Here is an 18226-nt window from a genome sequence, read left to right on the forward strand (position 1 = left end):
ACACACACACACACACACACACACACACACACACACACACACACACAATTAGATACTCACCACCCTAGACAATTAATACAATTAAATAGATAGTGAGAAAGTCAATTTTTTGACTCAGTGATTTTGAAGAATTTTGAAAATGATTCAGAGGAGCCATTTAACTTTGAGGCATCTAAAGATTATTTATAATTACCTACCTAGACTGAGTCTCATAAGAATAAAAATCTAGCATTATAACACTAGGGATGTAGTCTCCTAACAACATATGGGGCTAGTCCTTGAAATCAATGAGGGAACTTGACCTGCACATTGGGAGAAGGGAGTAGGATCTCATTGCGATTCCATGTGAAATGTGAAGAGATCGGTTTGCCTCTCCATCTTACCCTGTGCATGTCCACATGCTTCAGTTTATTAATAGGTTCACATGTATGCATTTCTTTCTGATAACTGACAGAGAAATTACAGTTAACAGAATATATTAGTGGGAAGTGCACTTGAGTTAGCTTTGTTTTTCTAAGGAGGCAGAAGAACAATTACTCAGACCTTTGCTTGATTTAATTGTTGTGTTTTACTGATTGCCTACTTTGTTGGTAAATACTGCCTATCCTTTCCTATTGCAGTTTCCTAGTGTTTAGCTTACCTGAAGAAGGCTCAGGTTAGAATTCTCATAAACTTCAGTTGCTTGGTCAAGAGCCTAAGTAACACTGTGAATAATTAAAAAAAAAATAACCGCAGGTCTTAATCACTATTACACAAATCAAAGAAAATATTTTAGAAAATTCTAGTATAAAATATGAATAATATTTATACATTCAATACCTTTTGATAGCTGAAAGGACTTTTCATAGCCTTCCATACTCAAAAGGCATTTCTGAGAAGCTATAATAAGTTTATTGCTTTCAGTTATGAAAGTCACAAACCTTAAGTTTCCTTTTCCAATTTTACAGCGCAGCAGCAGTTTTGGGAATTTTGATCGTTTTCGGAATAATTCCATGTCAAAATCTGATGACTCAATCAAGGTTAGTATTTTATTTTATCTTTATGAATATTATGATAGCATATTATAAAAGTTTATAATGTAAAAGGATAATACTTGTCTGTGTTGGGTAAAGAAATTAATTACAGTTTTCAGGTCATGTACACTTACACAGAATTTTGAAATAGATGAGCAAATATTTAGCTCCTATTTTGGATAGACTAGCACCCATATTGGGTATTAAAGTAAAACAGCTATTTAAAAAGCTTACTCAATATTTGGGCAGAATAAGAAGTTCAAGTTGGTTATAATTTAAAGATATTTATAATTCAAAGTTACACTGACAGTTCCAAGTCCTCTGAGCATTTCCATGCTGAAGCCTGAGTTGATACATGCCTGAGTTGATAGCATGCTAGGTGGGCAAGTGGAAAATATGGTCATTCTGAGAAGATGAGCATGTAGCTACACCACTGAACTCTGTCACTTCTGGTGTATAGACTAAATATCTTACTGGGTACTATTACATGCATATTTGTAAACTAAACACGCTATGTATATGGCCTAACAGTAATATTAAAGTGTGTTTTAACATTAAATTTTGTATATAATAATAATAGCAGTACAAATGACAGCTATATTTAATGCAGTGGTTGTCATGAAGGAAGTACAGTGTTACCAATTTGCTTATCTAATTAGGAACTATTGATGTTTTGATTTATATTGAAGGAATATATATGTCCACTCATTATAATTCCTTTTCTACCACAGAGTTATCAAATGATGAAAGCAGAACTAATCCTCTTATCTGACTGTGATGTCTGACATTCTGTTATGCTATCTTATTTACTAGGGGCCATCTGCAATGAGTGACTAAGGAAAGGCACAGTAGCTAGTTAAATAATAGGAGGGATGCACACTGAGAAAACTAAGAATGGAACACATTCATTATTAAGCCTAACCGTAACCCTGACCCTGACCCAGTGAATTTACTAATAAACAGGCTATATAAATCTCACATACAGATGCATATCTATGTCTATATATCTATGTATCTATATATCTATATATTTGTACATCTATATGTCTATATGTCTATATATCTATATATCCATATGTCAATATATCTATATATTTATATATCTGTATATCATCTATATATCTATATATCATCTATATCTCTATATCTCTACATCTCTATATCTCTACATCTCTATATCTCTATATCTCTATATCTCTTTATCTATATATCTATATGGTTTTTATTTCAGCAAGGAATATTCTAAATATAGTACAAGCATAAAGGAGGAGGGGAGATGGGATGGGGATTCTAGGGAGGGGAAATGGGAAAAGGGGATGAGATCTGTATTGCAAATAAGTAAAATATCCAATAAAAGATAATTGTAGTACATTAAAATAACATTTCATATATTATTATTTCTTAATATATCCATTAACATATGCCTATATATAGGATATATTTTATTGATTTATGTAATATATATATAGATAAGCCGTTACACACACACACACATACACAGACACACAGACACAGACACAGACACACACACACATGACTTAGTTTTTTCTATGCTGTTGTGATAAAATACACTGTCAAGAGGAACTCTAGAAAGAATAATGGTGGGTGTTTTCACAGTACAGTTAAGGATTACAGTCCATCATGGTGGAGAAGTCAAAGCTGTAGGATCTTGAAGCAGCAGGTCATATCACATTCATGGTCAAGAAGCTGAGAGCAATGAGTGCATGCTACTGTTCTGCTTCTTTCTCCATTTATAAAGCCCACCCAGGGAATGGTGGCTAGACTGGGTAGCTCTTCCCATTTCAATTATATAATCAGGTCCATCCTCCACAAGCACTCACAGGGACTCAATTCCTAAGTGATTCTAGATCTTTCCAAATTGTCTATAGAACCTAGCCACTGAAACCGAATTTTACAACCTATATATTTAATGGATGACTATATATAATTATATATGTACTCACATAGACATATATGTATAACCGCTTTTTTATGTATGTGTGCATATACACGTGTGTAGACACAGAGAGGAACTTACTTATATGATTATTTTCACTTAGTGTTTCAAATCAACTTTTATCTCTCTATAACTATATCCTGCTGTATTGTGCTGCTATTTAGTTTTTTAACAAACCTATGGAAGTATCTCAGGTTCATTCACTGTCAATGGCTTTGTAATTTGTTAAAGCATTTAGCAGAGCTAATAAAGTAGTTTCTCATTTTTTCAGAAAGCCAGCATCAAATCTTCATCCTTTTCATGTTATCCACACAATGGCAGGGTTTCAGTTAGGGACTCCAGAGGACTGTTATAATGGAAGATGGAAATGCCTACTCCATAATGCCTGGAGATTGGAAGCAATAGCACTTTAAAAGATCATGACAACAGAGCTGAGCTGTACATTCTAGAGAGAAAATGTAGTTCGGGCTATGGAGAACTTCACAGAAAAGAAAACTAATTCAAAATACACAAGACGGTTTCTTTGAAGCTTCTATAAACAATGATAGAAAAACCAAGCAGTATTTATATTGCATTGCTTTGAAACTTCAATAATAGTATCAATATCAGTTGTAACTAAATGGCATTTATGTCAGTTACTAAAATAAGTTTACAGTTAATACAAAGTTTAAACATAGGAAAGAGGGAAGAAAAGGCCAAATAAATTTTTAAAGTGCATCCCAATTCTATTTTATTCTGATATTTTGAACTAAGCAAAGACTCTTTGCCTTTGTAACCTTGAATGTAAAAATTAATAATGTGCAATGAGGGCTTAAATTGGCTGTCCATTGATATTTATCATATGCAATTTGGGGTAAGATATGAGGCAAAATATAATATTGATTAATAATGATGTTAACTATGTGCTTAAACTCTCATATTAAAATATTCATGCTCACTAAACAGAAGTTTCCCATCATTTTTTATGTTCGTATATGAATGGCTGTTCACCTGTCAAGCATGGGGGGCAGTACTCACGCAGACGACCTTCACAGGTCGTTGCTTCCACATCTGAGGTATCAAGAATATCTAATCCAAATATGTCCTCCAGCAGAGGTGGAAAAGCTGCCTCAAATTTCTACATCAGGAATTTCATTTCTTTAAAGGTTACTGAGAACCAGTTAATGTGCCTAGAAATATTCCTGAGACTAGAATGAAATACAGAGAAAGCCTTTACTCCTGTCAAGCATGTAGCACATGAGAAATGCAGATAAGCATTACATGAGCAAAACGTTGTCAAATAAAATATGAGCAGAGATGAATACTCAGGTGAAACAAACCTGTGTGGACAAAGATGGCGAGGGACCAATCAGATGACTTCTTTCCTGTACTATGCATTAAATGGAAACTTGGAGAGCTTAAAAAATGTATCTGTGGCTATCTAGAGAAGCCAATGCAAAAACAAGTCCAAACCATGGTGATAAGTGGATAAAGTCAGAGATGCATTATCATGACAGTATTTGATTACCATTTCTTTCAAGTCTTATCATACATCTGTGAGTCAGAATCACCACAAACTGTCCTCAAATACTGTTTTTTTTAAAAAATGCTGTTTTGAAATCTGATATAAGTGGCGAAGAATAAATTCATAAAGATATGTTATATCATATAGATTCTATATGATGTAAACATATATTTTAGAAACACAATATTGATTTAAATTAATGTTAATTATGTGATTAACTTTTATATTAAAGTATTTAAGATCTCTACCAAGAAGTTTCCCATAATAAGCAGTAGTATATTGTTTATGTTATGCCGTTGAGCTTTGCAAGGAAACACCAATACTTATATTTTATTCTGAATCAGAGGAGGAATCAGTTTTAGGAAGATTGCTAAGGAGTACCAGGTAACAGTAATCCAAATTTAAAAAAAAGATTTGATTAGTACCATGCCAGGTAATATTTACTATTTACTATTACTTAAAGTGAAAATGTGTATGCACACACATTGCATGAAAACATTGTAGAATTCAACTGATTTCATTAACTTCACAAATTCTTTAAAATTAACTTTGACCATGCCAATCTAATTGAGACCCAGGAGGCTACTGTAACACTCTTCCTTCATACGTGGGTGTTAAAGGCCTTTCTAATTCCACCATTAAGTGATCTTCAGTCTATAGATTTGTAATCACAGGATGCCTGATGGTTACTTCTGTTTTGTTTATCTCAAAGTTGAGAACTAAAATGATTGTTTAATACAGCTATTAAAATAAATGCTCAAAGAATTTCAAATATGAAGATGAGAACTTTCAGCAAAGTTACACAGGCAGACAGTTGGACAATATGCATTAAACCCAGAGGGTATACTGCACAAGAACAAAAAATTCCACCTTGGATCCTCCCTAAAGAGGTTGTCGATCAATGCTCTTCGGTTTGGACACAGAGCTGACATGTAGCTAGCACCCTTATCTAACCGGTGAAATCCCTAGCACTGAAAAACCCTTGACTCAAATACATGATCCTTTCTGCTTTACTATTCAGTCTTTTGTAAACAACTCTCTATCAGGTCCATGACGGGGAACTGACAAATGGAAGTGAAGAACAAAGCAAGACTTTAAGCAATGGAGGAAGTCTAGGTAAAAAAGTGAGGGCTATTTCATGGACAATGAAGAAAAAAGTAGGAAAAAAATACATCAAAGCTCTTTCTGAAGAAAAAGTAAGTATATTTTGTTATATATATATGAAACTCAATAGGCTCTTTCTTTAGACTTAGATTATTTGGTGTTTTATGAAGCACTTACACATATTTTTTCCTTCACCTATCATGACCAGAAGTTTTGCAGTTCTTTTAGAATGTGTCTGTTTGTGCATATGAGTACCATGAAGTGGTACAGATGTCAGAGAACAACTTCTCTTTGTATATCTATACAAGTTCCTTGGATCAAATTCAAGTCCTTGGGCTTGCACAAGTGCCTGTACCACTGAGCCATTGGGATGGCCCAGTTCTATGGTTCTGAAAGGATCTTTACTCACATTTTAAAAGAAGACAGAGCACACATCTAGCAGTGAAGAGGAGTATACTGCGTAAGTTGTAGCAAGCACCTGTACTTCATTTCTTCTTATTTCAAATTATCATCATGTTTTATAAATAATCTACATTTTTTCACATCTACTAATAAGTATTTGGGCTGTTTCTGCTTTGGATACATTATGAGTAATGCTGCTTTAAATATTTGCAACATTCTTTAAGGGCTGTACACAGTCGAGAGCTGTACACAGTCTTTTCTATTGTAAAAGAGTAAATCAAGTCCAATAAAGTCCTTTGGAATTTGTGGAGATCACTTCAGACAGCGAAACGAGGGGTTTCTTCAGATTAGTGATGTAAATCTCTAGCTATTTGATATCCTTGTCAATGGCCCATCGAAGGTCTGAGCAGTATAAATCCAGAGGACAGCATCAGGATTAGAACTTCTAACAGCAGACATCACGGGTGATTTATTTTTACCTGAGATACTGCCTGGGTTAGCACTCCTGGGATCCCCGCTTCTGCTGGGATTTGTGAGTTTGAGTGCAGAGCTGCCACCTGGGATCTGCTCTGTGCTCAGGCCCAGAGGAAGTCTTACCCATATTTTCATTTTTATAGTATTGTTTGTATCCTACATGTTTATAATCTAATAATAGTACAATGTTCTTGTTTTTCTTATTATTTGGGTTTTGAAATCATACTTGAACTATTGCTTAACACAGTATAATGAAGATTATTTCTGTATTTTCTCCTAATGGTTTTGTAATTTTCACTCTTAAATTATAGTGAATGATCTGTTTTGGGTTAGACATTCTAAGTTGTGGTTCATATGAGTAAAAATTCATTCTTTTTCTTGTAAACAGTAAACTCAACTTCGTTTGTTGAAGATTCTTCTTTCTCCATTATATTGCTAAAGTCACCTGACAATCATATACAATGTTGTTATAAATATAGAGTTCATACAAATAAAGGTTTATATATAGACTTTCAGTCTATAATTTTAATTTGTATGTCTTTTGTTCATTCTTTCTTTCAATACTCTTCTAGTTTAATTCTGACCCCAGTATTCAATCACAGTAATATTAATCTTTGGGTTGCCAAACACAATGCCACTTTACTTTGGCTATAGATACAAGTGGTGACATGCTTACATAGAAATATTCTTTTGGTTGCTTTGAGCATTTTTTTCTTTTTCACATAGTTCTTTTTGGCTTTTCCTTTGTTGTAATCTCTCTGAGAATGCTGCTGCTTCTTTTCTTTTCTTTTTTTCCTTTTGACATAGAATTTCTCTGTATAGCTATAGCTTTCTTGGAACTCACTATGTAGACCAGGCTGGCCTAGAACCCAAAAATCCACCTTCCTGTCTCCCAGTTTCTAGGATTAAAGGCATGTTCCACCACCACTACACAGCTCCAAAGCTTCTTAAAATCCTGAAGGCTCCACTAAATATATCCTGTCCTCTCCTGTGATTTTAGATATGCTCATTGTTTTCCAAAGTGTCTCCAGAAAGAACTTCATTTGATTGCTATATTCAATCAACCAACTGCTCATTTGATGCTCTCAAAGAGATGTCAAAGAGATATTACAACCTTTGCACTTATTAAAGTATGAAATTCTCAGCACTTCTACTGGAAAACAATTATTTCTCACCCATTATTTCCAGTGCCAAAGAACAATGTTTTCATGATTCTAGATCCCTAAAAATGTAATAGAAAAGTATCACTCTAAATTCTTTTTCCTACTCTGAACAATTAAACAATCACAATATCCTCCTGTTCCTAATATCCAAATAATATTTAAAATTCTAACTTTTTCTATTCAAACTGTCCCTGATTTAGACTAAAGCACTAGTCTCCTCTTCCTGCATTACCACATCAGCCAACTATGTTGTTTTTCTTATCTTTCTAATAAGATCCAGACAAGAAAGCCTGAAGTGATGTCTGAAAAGCAGGATCAGGACATATTAGGACCCAGATTAAAACTTCAGAATATCTTGTAAAAAAAAAAATCCCTTTACTATAGAGCAGTGAAGCTAGTGAAGCTTTTTGGGGGAGTAGAGTTCCAATAATAAGAACAACACCAAGGCTTTACAAGGGGGAAATGCCTGTGAGCTCTAAAGAAGGACAAGTGCAAAAGACAAGCCTTACCATGACAAAGTAAGCCTCACAGCTATAAATGGAGGGGGAAGAGAGAAGATTCAGTTTCTTTCAGTCCACTTCTGAGAACATTTTGGCAGATGTGTGGGGAATTCTTGAACCAAAGCTTCCACTAGAATCACCTTCCTTTTCACCAGAATAGGCATAAATGTTATTTTCATGTATACAGCCCTCAAAGCAGTCAGTGCAGGATCTGGCTTCAGCGCAAACTCACAGGTAGAGTGAAAGGGGGTGACTGATTGGAGCTGCTGAGGCATACTAGTCATATTTCTATTGCTAATGACATAGCACAATACAGGGACTGACTATTCACAAAAAGCCTTATTTTGGTCACGGTTGTGGTCCAACAGAAAGGATCACATCTCATGATAATCGTTTTGACTGTAGAGTTTCAAGACAGCAGATGTCATGCAGTAAGAAATACAGAAGGTGTGTAGATGCTTAAATGCCTATCCCTTTGCTAATAAATCCATCAATCCCAGTCATGGAGGCTCTGTTCTGATGACCTCACTTAATCACGATCACCTCCCAAAGACCCTGTCTCTAAACACTGAAGTCAGATTAAGTTTCCCTTTTATAATACTACACAGTGGAAATTGAATGCACATGTGAGTTTCTGGATGTAACAAACAAAACGGAATCCTAACACCCAGTCTCCAACACCCAAGGCTCATGTGCTTCTCACAACATACATCGTAGTCAGTAAGATGCAGTCCCATTGCAAGAGATGGAGGTATCACCTTCCCATGGCCAGCACAGTGCTCTAGGAAGCTCATCAGGATCTGGATACTATTATTTTCTGTTTCTTTCCATGGCTAGCACAGTGCTCTAGGATGATGCTCTTCATTCCCTGCTTTGAGAGTTAATATGTAATGCCCTCCTTTCTTTCACTACACAGGCCTGTGTATAGAGGCTATAAGTTCATGTTTGTCCTTTTCTTTTGCTTAGAAAAGTATCTTTAGAAGAAAATATAAGTTCTAATTTTTCATAGTTGAGGTCAATATACTATAAAAGAGTATCTTATACATTTTCAGGTGGATTCTGGGCATTTGTTATCTTAGAATTGAAGTTTTTGGTATTCATTTCTCCTAAATCAACTAAGCTTCTTCATCCTTGCTTGATTCACTAGTTCTCTCCTTCTACAGTCTATCTCCATATATATGTATCATACTAATACTTTTATGCACTGTTATTAATATTATTATTACTATTATAATTTCCAACTACTTTAAAAACATATTAACTATAGCTTGTACTGTATGCATGGCCCATTCAGACTAGAAAAAAATTTAATAGAGCCAAAGTACTTTTACTTTGTTACCTTGTTTATTAAAGTATACACAAATTTTAGAAAAGTCCCAAGTACCTAGACTATGCTTTATAAACTTTCCCTGAATGACTAAATGAAGAATAGATAAAAGCAGAAAACCAAACTAAGTCTTTGTATATTATAAGTTTTATCAATGCTCAGTAATGCTCAAAAATAAGACTATTGAATTACATTGTGATGAGTATTAAGAAATTCATAGGGCTTTGTCCAAACTTTCTAAAAATGGAAAACATTTGAGATGTTTTCAAGGAAATGTAATTTGTTTTGAAATTGTCTGTCTTTTCTAATTTTATGCAAGATTTGCTTTTCACTTGACTAGGTGGCAAGCACAGTATGAGATTTGTAAAGCTCCTTAGATAAGGCTGACTTTAGAATTGCAAAGTGAGCATGTTTTATTCATATCTAGTGATCTGGTAGCGTGCAAATAACTGACATGAAACAAATGTGCAGAGTTTAAAGCTATGGTATCAGATCTCAAAGGATTAGTAATGGTGGCAAACAGATAAGGAGGACATGAGAAGTAACTGCACTTTAGCAGAAAAAGCATTCATGCCAATACATCTAACATTTCTGATTAAGTATTCTTGATATGATATTCATCTTTATTTGCAAAAAATAGACCATTATAATTGCAGTTGAATTCCACAATAAGCAATGTCTCATCTAGGGAATTTTCCCAAGTATCCTATAAACTGTTTTCCTAGAAAATCAACTGAAGATTAATGACTCTCATATTTTATGCTGATGTATTCATGAGTGTTTTATTGTTTAAATGTGTCTTGCTTGTTGAGTCAGTGCACACAGTGAACTTCTCCATGGAAATCTGATCTGCACACTTAACCTCTGATACATTTTCTCCTGAAGGAGGAGGAAAGTGGAGAGGAAGCCCTCCAATATCGGAACAGTGATCCCGTGATTGGAACACATACAGAGAAGATCTCCCTCAAAGCCAGCGACTCTATGGACAGTCTTTACAGTGGGCAGAGCTCATCAAGTAAGGCTGATGAGTAAGAGGTGTCACCATAGACATGGAGCCTGGGATAAGCTAATCGAAAGCAGTGAATGATCTCTCTGAGGTTGTTTATCAAGTTAGAAACAGAGATCCAGTTACTTGATAATAAAGAAGTTAGAAAGGTTGGATACATTGAATATACATGGAGTTACTATTGACTGTGATACATAGCACAACATATTTTTGATGCTATAGCCTACAGGGCTCTTGTGAAAATGCCTCAGAATGTTGTGTTAGGTAATAAAACCTGATTTAAAAAATTGTATGCTCTGGAAACCTAGAGTTCTCTTGCTTCAAAAGACATAAAATTATTTGAAATAAAGAAGTAGGAATCTGTTCTTTATATTTCTCCTGCAGTTCTTTGATTTTTTGGCCCTTCTTTTCTCTCTCTTTAATTCTTCCCACCCCTCCTCTTCCTTCTCCTCATTTCCTTCCTTCCTTCCTTCCTTCCTTCCTTCCTTCCTTCCTTCCTTCTTTCTTTCTTTCTTCTTCTTTCTTTCTTTCTCCCTCTTCTTCCTTCTTTCTTAATTCCCTGCTTTTCTGCAAAGTGTAGGACACTTGCCTCAATTCTGTCATTTCCATTGACTGTTAGTAAGTAGAGACTGAAGCAGTGAATAATACTGTGTGATAGATATGTCACCAGTGGGGTGGAAAAGGAGATTAGCAGGAACTATAAGGAGTACGGAATCAACGCTGATATTGGTCTAAGAAGGACATTACTCAACATCAGTTACATTCTCTGCTACAATAGTTACAAGAAAGTACTGACAGTCCTGTTGCCTTATATATTTTATATAAGTAAACAGTTATCTCTGCCAGTCCAGTCTCTTCAGGACTTTTAAATGTCACTGCAAAGATTATTTTCCACTTGTTTTAAAATGAGCTACTTCTGTTATTCAAAGATGGCTGATAAAGAGAAGATGTTTTGAATATTCTCAATTTTCTTCCTATCACATATAGAACAGTTATTTTGTGGTGAAAAGGTAATGTAGAGACATTTGAAGGAAGTAATGTGTGTGTGTGTGTGTGTGTGTGTGTGTGTGTGTGTGCGTTATTCAGATTTCATAAGTATCTAGTTCTGATAGAAGTTTTCAAATTCAAGGTTGTGATACTGAATGTGAGAAGAATTTGATTAATCAGCCATACCATGCAAAACCAGCACCCACACATTAATCCAGAACAGAGGCATGGGGGGATAGTGTTTCATTTACATATGACATTTCTCTTCACACCCAATGTGGAACTTACAGGACTTTTGCCTTATTTCAAAACTCATGGTAGTGAAACTGCAGCTCTTGCCTCCCAGAGCAGCAGAAGGTCAACCTGAAGGAGGAAGTGAGGAGACTGTGAGTGTGGGAGAAACAGCTAGGCACTTTCACTGCTAACAGATGTGACACTACAGAAAGGAAGCAAGATGGAGCAAGATGGAATGTTCTCTCTGTTTGCTTTGCTCGTTTTTTGTTTTTCTCAACTGAACTTGAAGATCAGAAGGGAAGGGGACCAGAAAATAAGCACTCTGGCAATTTAGGATAGTTTGGAGATTCACACATTTGGGCAACTATCCTCTCCACTCCTGTGGCAAACAAAAGTGTCACCTTTTATAGGCAAAGATGTTTCTTTTTCCATGGACTTTGGTATACAGTAAGAATCTTGGGAAAATCTTTTACTACAATTACATAAGTTGTATGAAGCCTAGAAATGCCATATGTTGACTATTTATGATCAATAACAACACAAAATGATTAAACTGTTTCTATTGAATTTTTTCTTGGTTTTCAACTCAGTTTGTCTAGGTCAAAGTTTGAACCTATACTTTGCTCCAACTTAACAAGTGGGCATTGTTGAAAGCCCTCTAAGATAGATCAGATTTCAATGAGGAGATCATCCAAAATGAAATGGTATTGGAATAAGGATTGTTGAGAGTATTCAGACTGGCAAAGAAACCATCAAAACAAGTTCAGAAGAGAGGGTCCCCAAGGGAATGTGACTAAAGGCTACACAAGGCATCCATTGCTCCTGTTTGAGGTAATGGTATAGGAAGCTAAAATCCTTGGATAAGAACCTTTAACCTTTCCTTTACCAGGTGGATTAACCAGCTGTTCAGATGGAACAAGTAATCGGGACAGCTTTCGACTGGATGATGACAGCCCCTACTCAGGGCCATTCTGTGGCCGTGCCAAAGTGCACACAGACTTCACACCAAGTCCCTATGACACTGACTCCCTTAAAATCAAGGTGGGCCAACATTACCTGTTTCCTGGTTTGTAGAACACTAGTTGCATGATATACTTTAGGGACTAAAGGAAGTTTGCAGTAAGGTCCCATGATGTTGGTAGAATGCAGTTTCTCATATCACCCTAAGAAACTATATCGATGTAGCACTGAGGTGATTCTTTGGAGCTCTCAGAGAACATGATAAAGATCCCACACTTACCACTGTGGGGAAACTGACTGATTTTTTGTCTGAGTCAGCTGTCAGCTTTGATAAAATGTGCAAGTTTAAAAGAGATGAGATATAAGGCCTTGAAGTTAAATATGATAGGGAAGACCCAGTAAAGATTCACCACTCCTAGAAACTCATTAGTGTTTCTGGGGAGTTTGCTGATCTCCTTGGTGGATTGTACCTAGCTTGCCATTTCATTCTCTCAAGTAAAAAGTGGAAACACCAAGACTCACACCCAGACAGACATGCATACTATCCAAAATGAGAGAGACCATCCTTCAATCATACTCTATTTTAAATGACTATAACAAATAAAATTGTGTTTCACGTCAATCATACACTCACAGACCAGCAGGAGAATATATATTTAAGCATAGCTTTAGGGATAGAGCTTTAAAAACAGCAAATATTGGGATTGATCACTTCTTTTGGGGATGTAAAGTTCTATCTCAAATGGGCAATTATGACTCTTACAAATAGGCACTTATTTGCCCAGAAATCAAATTTCTTCACAAAGAAATATTCCCAGGAAAAATTTTTACTGTTGCCAATAACTGCAGCCTATGGCCAAATATAGTTTTAGATGTAAAATATACAAAACGCTAGTTCATGTTTCTATGAAAACTTTAAAAGTTATGGTTGTTGGTTTTTTGAGTTTTTCTTTTTCTTTTTTTTTTGTCTACATAATGTCTTCTATTGATGTTATCAGACATTTTGGGAAATCCCATTGAGGTCATCGTGTTACCTGGGAATTCAGGGTCCCTATATGGAGTCCTTAGTCTCCTTAATAAAATAATTTAAGAATTGCTTAAGAATCGAGTCAAAATTAAGGAAAATTTGATTATAATTCATAAAGAAAAAAACCCAGGACAGTAAGCTATAGGTCTCAGCAGCTACAGGGAAGAGAAAGAAGAGGATCAGAGAAAGAGACGCACTCTTTGAGTTAGTTCGGTGTGGAGGTAACCCATAAGGCAGACAAGCAGCCACATGGTAGAGATAAACATAAGGGAAAGGATGAAGTATTAAAGAAAACACACTTAGAGAAGAGATAGGAAGATGAAAAGGTAGAGCTATGCTTTCTTATGTAATTCAGTCCAACCTGGGCAGTTGTCTGCAGCCCTTTACTCGGGTGGACAACTCAGGGAAGTCAGCTCATTAAAGAGATCATTATTCCTTTTTTTCCTTGAGCATGCTTAATATCAACCCACCTCCCAAGGGCAGTCCTTTGATGAATGATTGGCCAGACCAAATAGATTAACCCTTTTATATTTTGAGTATATTGGAATGTTCGGACTCTACCCTGGCCAGAGAATAAGCTTTCCCTATGGGTCTCCACAGATCACAGTTCAGTGCTACTGTGACATGTATAGGAAGAGTGCCATCAGTACCTCAAGAACCAAGCAGTATACCTGGCTGCATGAATACTGTTACATACTTAGTAAATCTTATTCTTCCATTACTTTATGTGGAGAACACAGTTTACATGGACTTATTTTGTACTGTAAACAATTTGTGTCATGTGAGGTAAAATCATGGGCAGAGTCTACTGTTTCTTTCTTCCTTTCCTCCCCTTTAAGAGAGCACATTGAATGATGCTTTCATATTTTAGCCTATAATGATTGAGGAGGATAATATCACTGTTTCTATTCCTGTAATGCTTAAAGCAACAATCTGATACTTCATACTGTTTATTCAGCACATATGCAATAGTATAATATAACAGATATTTAATATATCATATATATTGTCCTACAAATGTAAGTTAGTGAGTTAATGTAAGGTCAAGAAAAGTATGGTCAAACATGCTGGTGTTTTCTTCACTGCATAGTGAAAACTGTCTTTGACAAAGTGAGCTCACATGGGTTTCTGCAATCTTTGTAGATTTTTTGCACACTACCCTCATTTTTCTACTTTTTAACAGTTCCCTTTTATTTACATATTACTACAGCATGATGGTGCTTCAGAATTTGATTTGTATTTGTCTTCATCCTTAGAAAGGAGATATCATAGACATTATCTGCAAAACACCGATGGGAATGTGGACGGGGATGCTGAACAATAAAGTGGGGAACTTCAAGTTTATTTATGTGGACGTTATCTCAGAAGAGGAAGCAGCTCCTAAGAAAACAAAGGTCCCCAGAAGCAGTAGGAGAGAGAACCCCCAGAATCTCCAGGAGTTCTTAGAGAGGATTCACCTTCAGGTTTGTAAACCTTTGATCTGTTTGCTTTTGTTGAAAGGGGAATAGGATAGTGGAGTAGGGAGGATCATAATTTATTCAGGATTGTTAAAAATAAAAGATACACAACAAGGGAAAACCTGTTTTCCTAGAACAGCTCTTATTTCTACTTTATTATTTTTATTAAGCAAGGACAGGACTTGATGTAACACCATTTGTACTAAACCCTAAAGGTACTTAGCAGCCAGTGACAATAGAGAGTAATGTAAAGAAATGGCAATGAAAAAAAAAACTACACACACACACACATAAGCACACACACAGAAAGAGAGAGAGAAAGAGAGAGAGAGAGAGAGAGAGAGAGAGAGAGAGAGAGAGAGAGAGACTCACACATATATATGAGAATACATCTATCTCTATTTCTATCATATATATATATATATATATATATATATATATATATATATATATATTATATATTGGGAGACTATGGACAAGTGTTTTAGTGAGAATGATTAAGAGAATAGGAAGAGTATAGTGAAATCTGAGGAACTGAAAAGAAAAATGGCAAAGAGCTTGAATTTGCACATAGAGAAATCAAAATGAAGTGCAAAGAAAATGATTGCAAATAAGCATCTCCAAAGTAATTCAAGAAACATTGATCACTGGTGTTGTAGTGATCATTCAGGGGAAGGTATGTTTTATAAGCACTTCTCTTGAACCCACTGCCCCACTGGCATTCCAATCATCTGTTTGATAGCCCTATTTTTCTTACATTAGTACATTTTAAAGGAGGTAACTCTTGTAAAATGGTATAAATGCACCATATAGTACAGTAGGCAACAGAGTCTTATTCCATTCACAGTCCTGCATTCCATTTGTAAAATTAACTCATCAGTGCTTTAATAATGTAAGTAACTCGGCAAGACAGTATAACAATTGATGTTTCCTAATTGTTGTGTCTGAGCTACTAAGTTACTCTCCTATCGCCAACATACTGCTTCAGTTTTTCTATTGTAAGACTGGTACAATGCGATCCTCCTGGGGGGAAAGGCAGTTTGAGTCCCACCTGGATGGCCCAGGGGAAAACACCTAAGGGTGTTGTGCTCAAGAAGTCACAGTGGGTTGTGTAAGAATGGACACTTGGCTATTCTGCATTCTTCTAAAATGCATGGTGTTTTTTTTTTTAAAGAATTATTATTCTTCCCTTTTTTTGGACAAAATGTGGTTTGTAATAAATCTTTTCCTGATTGTGAAGCCTAATTAGTTGCATGCATTTAGGGCTGAGGCTTCATTTTTCTCCCTCCCTCCCTCCCTCCCTCCCTCCTTCCTTCCCTCTTTCTCTTTGTTTCTTTCTTCCTTTTTTTCCCACTACAAAATAACTCTGCAGTACTTGGCACACCCTCAATTCTGGATTTGGAGGCTTGACTAGATTTAAGTAATCATATTCAATTTTGGGAACTGAAATAAAGATATTGAAAGTATGATCAAGTAAAATGGGAGGAATTTTGGGGGAAGCTTATAAAACAACTTCACTTCACTTTGCATACTCAATCTGTTAGAACAGGCGTTATAGAAATAACACAGATACTTTATTATCAGAAGTCTATGCATTTTAAACGAGTATATGTTGATGCAAATGATAGACAAAATACCCCTACCGAGGAAAGGAAATACGACTGTCTTCAACTCTGAGCCTTTCACGTGTAATTAAAATTTTAACTTAAAAATTAAACAGCAAGTCTGTGATTCATTAGATATATAATAGCATTTAATCAGCTAAAATAATGAACTCCCTTTGTATGCAGAATTCTGTCTGTTTTAAGTTTATTTTTACTGTTTACATTTATTTATTTATTCATTTAGTGTGTGTGTGTGTGTGTGTGTCAGAGAAAAGTTGCAAGCGTGAATCTCTTTGTTTATCCATTTGTGTTCAATTAGGTCATCAGCCTCGGAAGCAAAGCAGTTTCCCTACTGACCCAGCTTGCAGGAGCTCAAGTCCATTTTTAAGCTACACTAAGAAAATAATGAGAGTAGATGTTTCCATGACCAAGAAATCAAAAAGAGAGATTGGTTCAGAAATATTTCTGTAACTTAATCTATTAGAAATATTCTATTGACAAACTTTTAAAATGTCTGTGTCAATTTAACTATGTATGAAGTAAAAGTGCCAGATGGGATAGACGATTCAGCTGGTAAATGACCCACGATTTACCACTATTACAGATTCTAGTGATTGTTTCTGCTCTACATTTGCCCTTCTGAAGGTTAAGAACTTAGCGTTTTTCTCTCAAATGCCCCTGAGTTTGTTTGTGAGAAATCCGAGTAAATAAAATGGCGTTAGGCAAAAGTTTCATTCATGTTTTGGTTATCCCAGGCATTTCGTTCAATTTAGAGACAATAAATATTTGAGCCATACTAGTTTACTGATTATACCTGTTTCCCTCCTCCTACAGGAATATACTTCAACACTTCTGCTCAATGGTTATGAGACCCTGGATGATTTGAAGGATATCAAAGAAAGTCATCTCATTGAATTAAACATTGCCAATCCAGAAGACAGGGAGAGGCTATTGTCTGCTGCCGAGAGTCTCCTGGATGAAGAAAGTAAGTGTACACACTCATCCCCCGCCCTCCAGGTCATCACGCCTTAATGTAAACGCAATCAGTAAAAGCAAAGCCTCAGTGTCAGTTACTACGTATCATATATAGCATTCTTTCCTACAGCATGAGGCCGTTTTTACATGATACTGGATACAACTCTGGCCAAAGCTTATAATTGGAGGAAAGACTTCCAGTATATTTTTTGAAAAGGAAAAGATTTCTCTGAGTCTCTTGTTTTGATTCTGCCAAGCTATTAATTTACATGCAATTGGATGCCTGCATTCTCAAAGACCAAGAGGCTTAGAGACAAATATCCTAGTGACAGCATGAGCCATTAGTAAGTAATGCCACACATTTTCTTCTGTAGCACAACACAGAGCCTGGCTTTAGGCTAATGAACCTTTCCCACCACACAGGAAAATTCATTTCATTACCATATAGTCACATCCTGTGGGTGTTTGTGTGACTCTTTGTAAATGTTATAATAGCTTGCAAAAATATTCAGCGATCACTCTTATTACCAGA

General features: G+C 35.7%; 1 protein-coding gene across 1 annotated transcript in view; it reads left to right on the forward strand.

Annotated features, from left to right (window-relative positions):
* Positions 1 to 18226, forward strand: part of Samsn1 (SAM domain, SH3 domain and nuclear localization signals 1) — a 48293-nt gene that overhangs the window by 18756 nt on the left and 11311 nt on the right. The window contains exons 2-7 of the mRNA XM_028757223.1: positions 948 to 1019; positions 5521 to 5670; positions 10330 to 10459; positions 12561 to 12712; positions 14915 to 15121; positions 17554 to 17704. Coding sequence (XP_028613056.1) covers positions 948 to 1019; positions 5521 to 5670; positions 10330 to 10459; positions 12561 to 12712; positions 14915 to 15121; positions 17554 to 17704 — 862 coding nt within the window. The remainder of the gene's footprint in view (positions 1 to 947; positions 1020 to 5520; positions 5671 to 10329; positions 10460 to 12560; positions 12713 to 14914; positions 15122 to 17553; positions 17705 to 18226) is intronic.

This window comes from Grammomys surdaster, unplaced genomic scaffold, assembly GCF_004785775.1.
Source record: "Grammomys surdaster isolate TR1022 unplaced genomic scaffold, NIH_TR_1.0 126153, whole genome shotgun sequence".
Classification (NCBI taxonomy): domain Eukaryota; kingdom Metazoa; phylum Chordata; class Mammalia; order Rodentia; family Muridae; genus Grammomys; species Grammomys surdaster.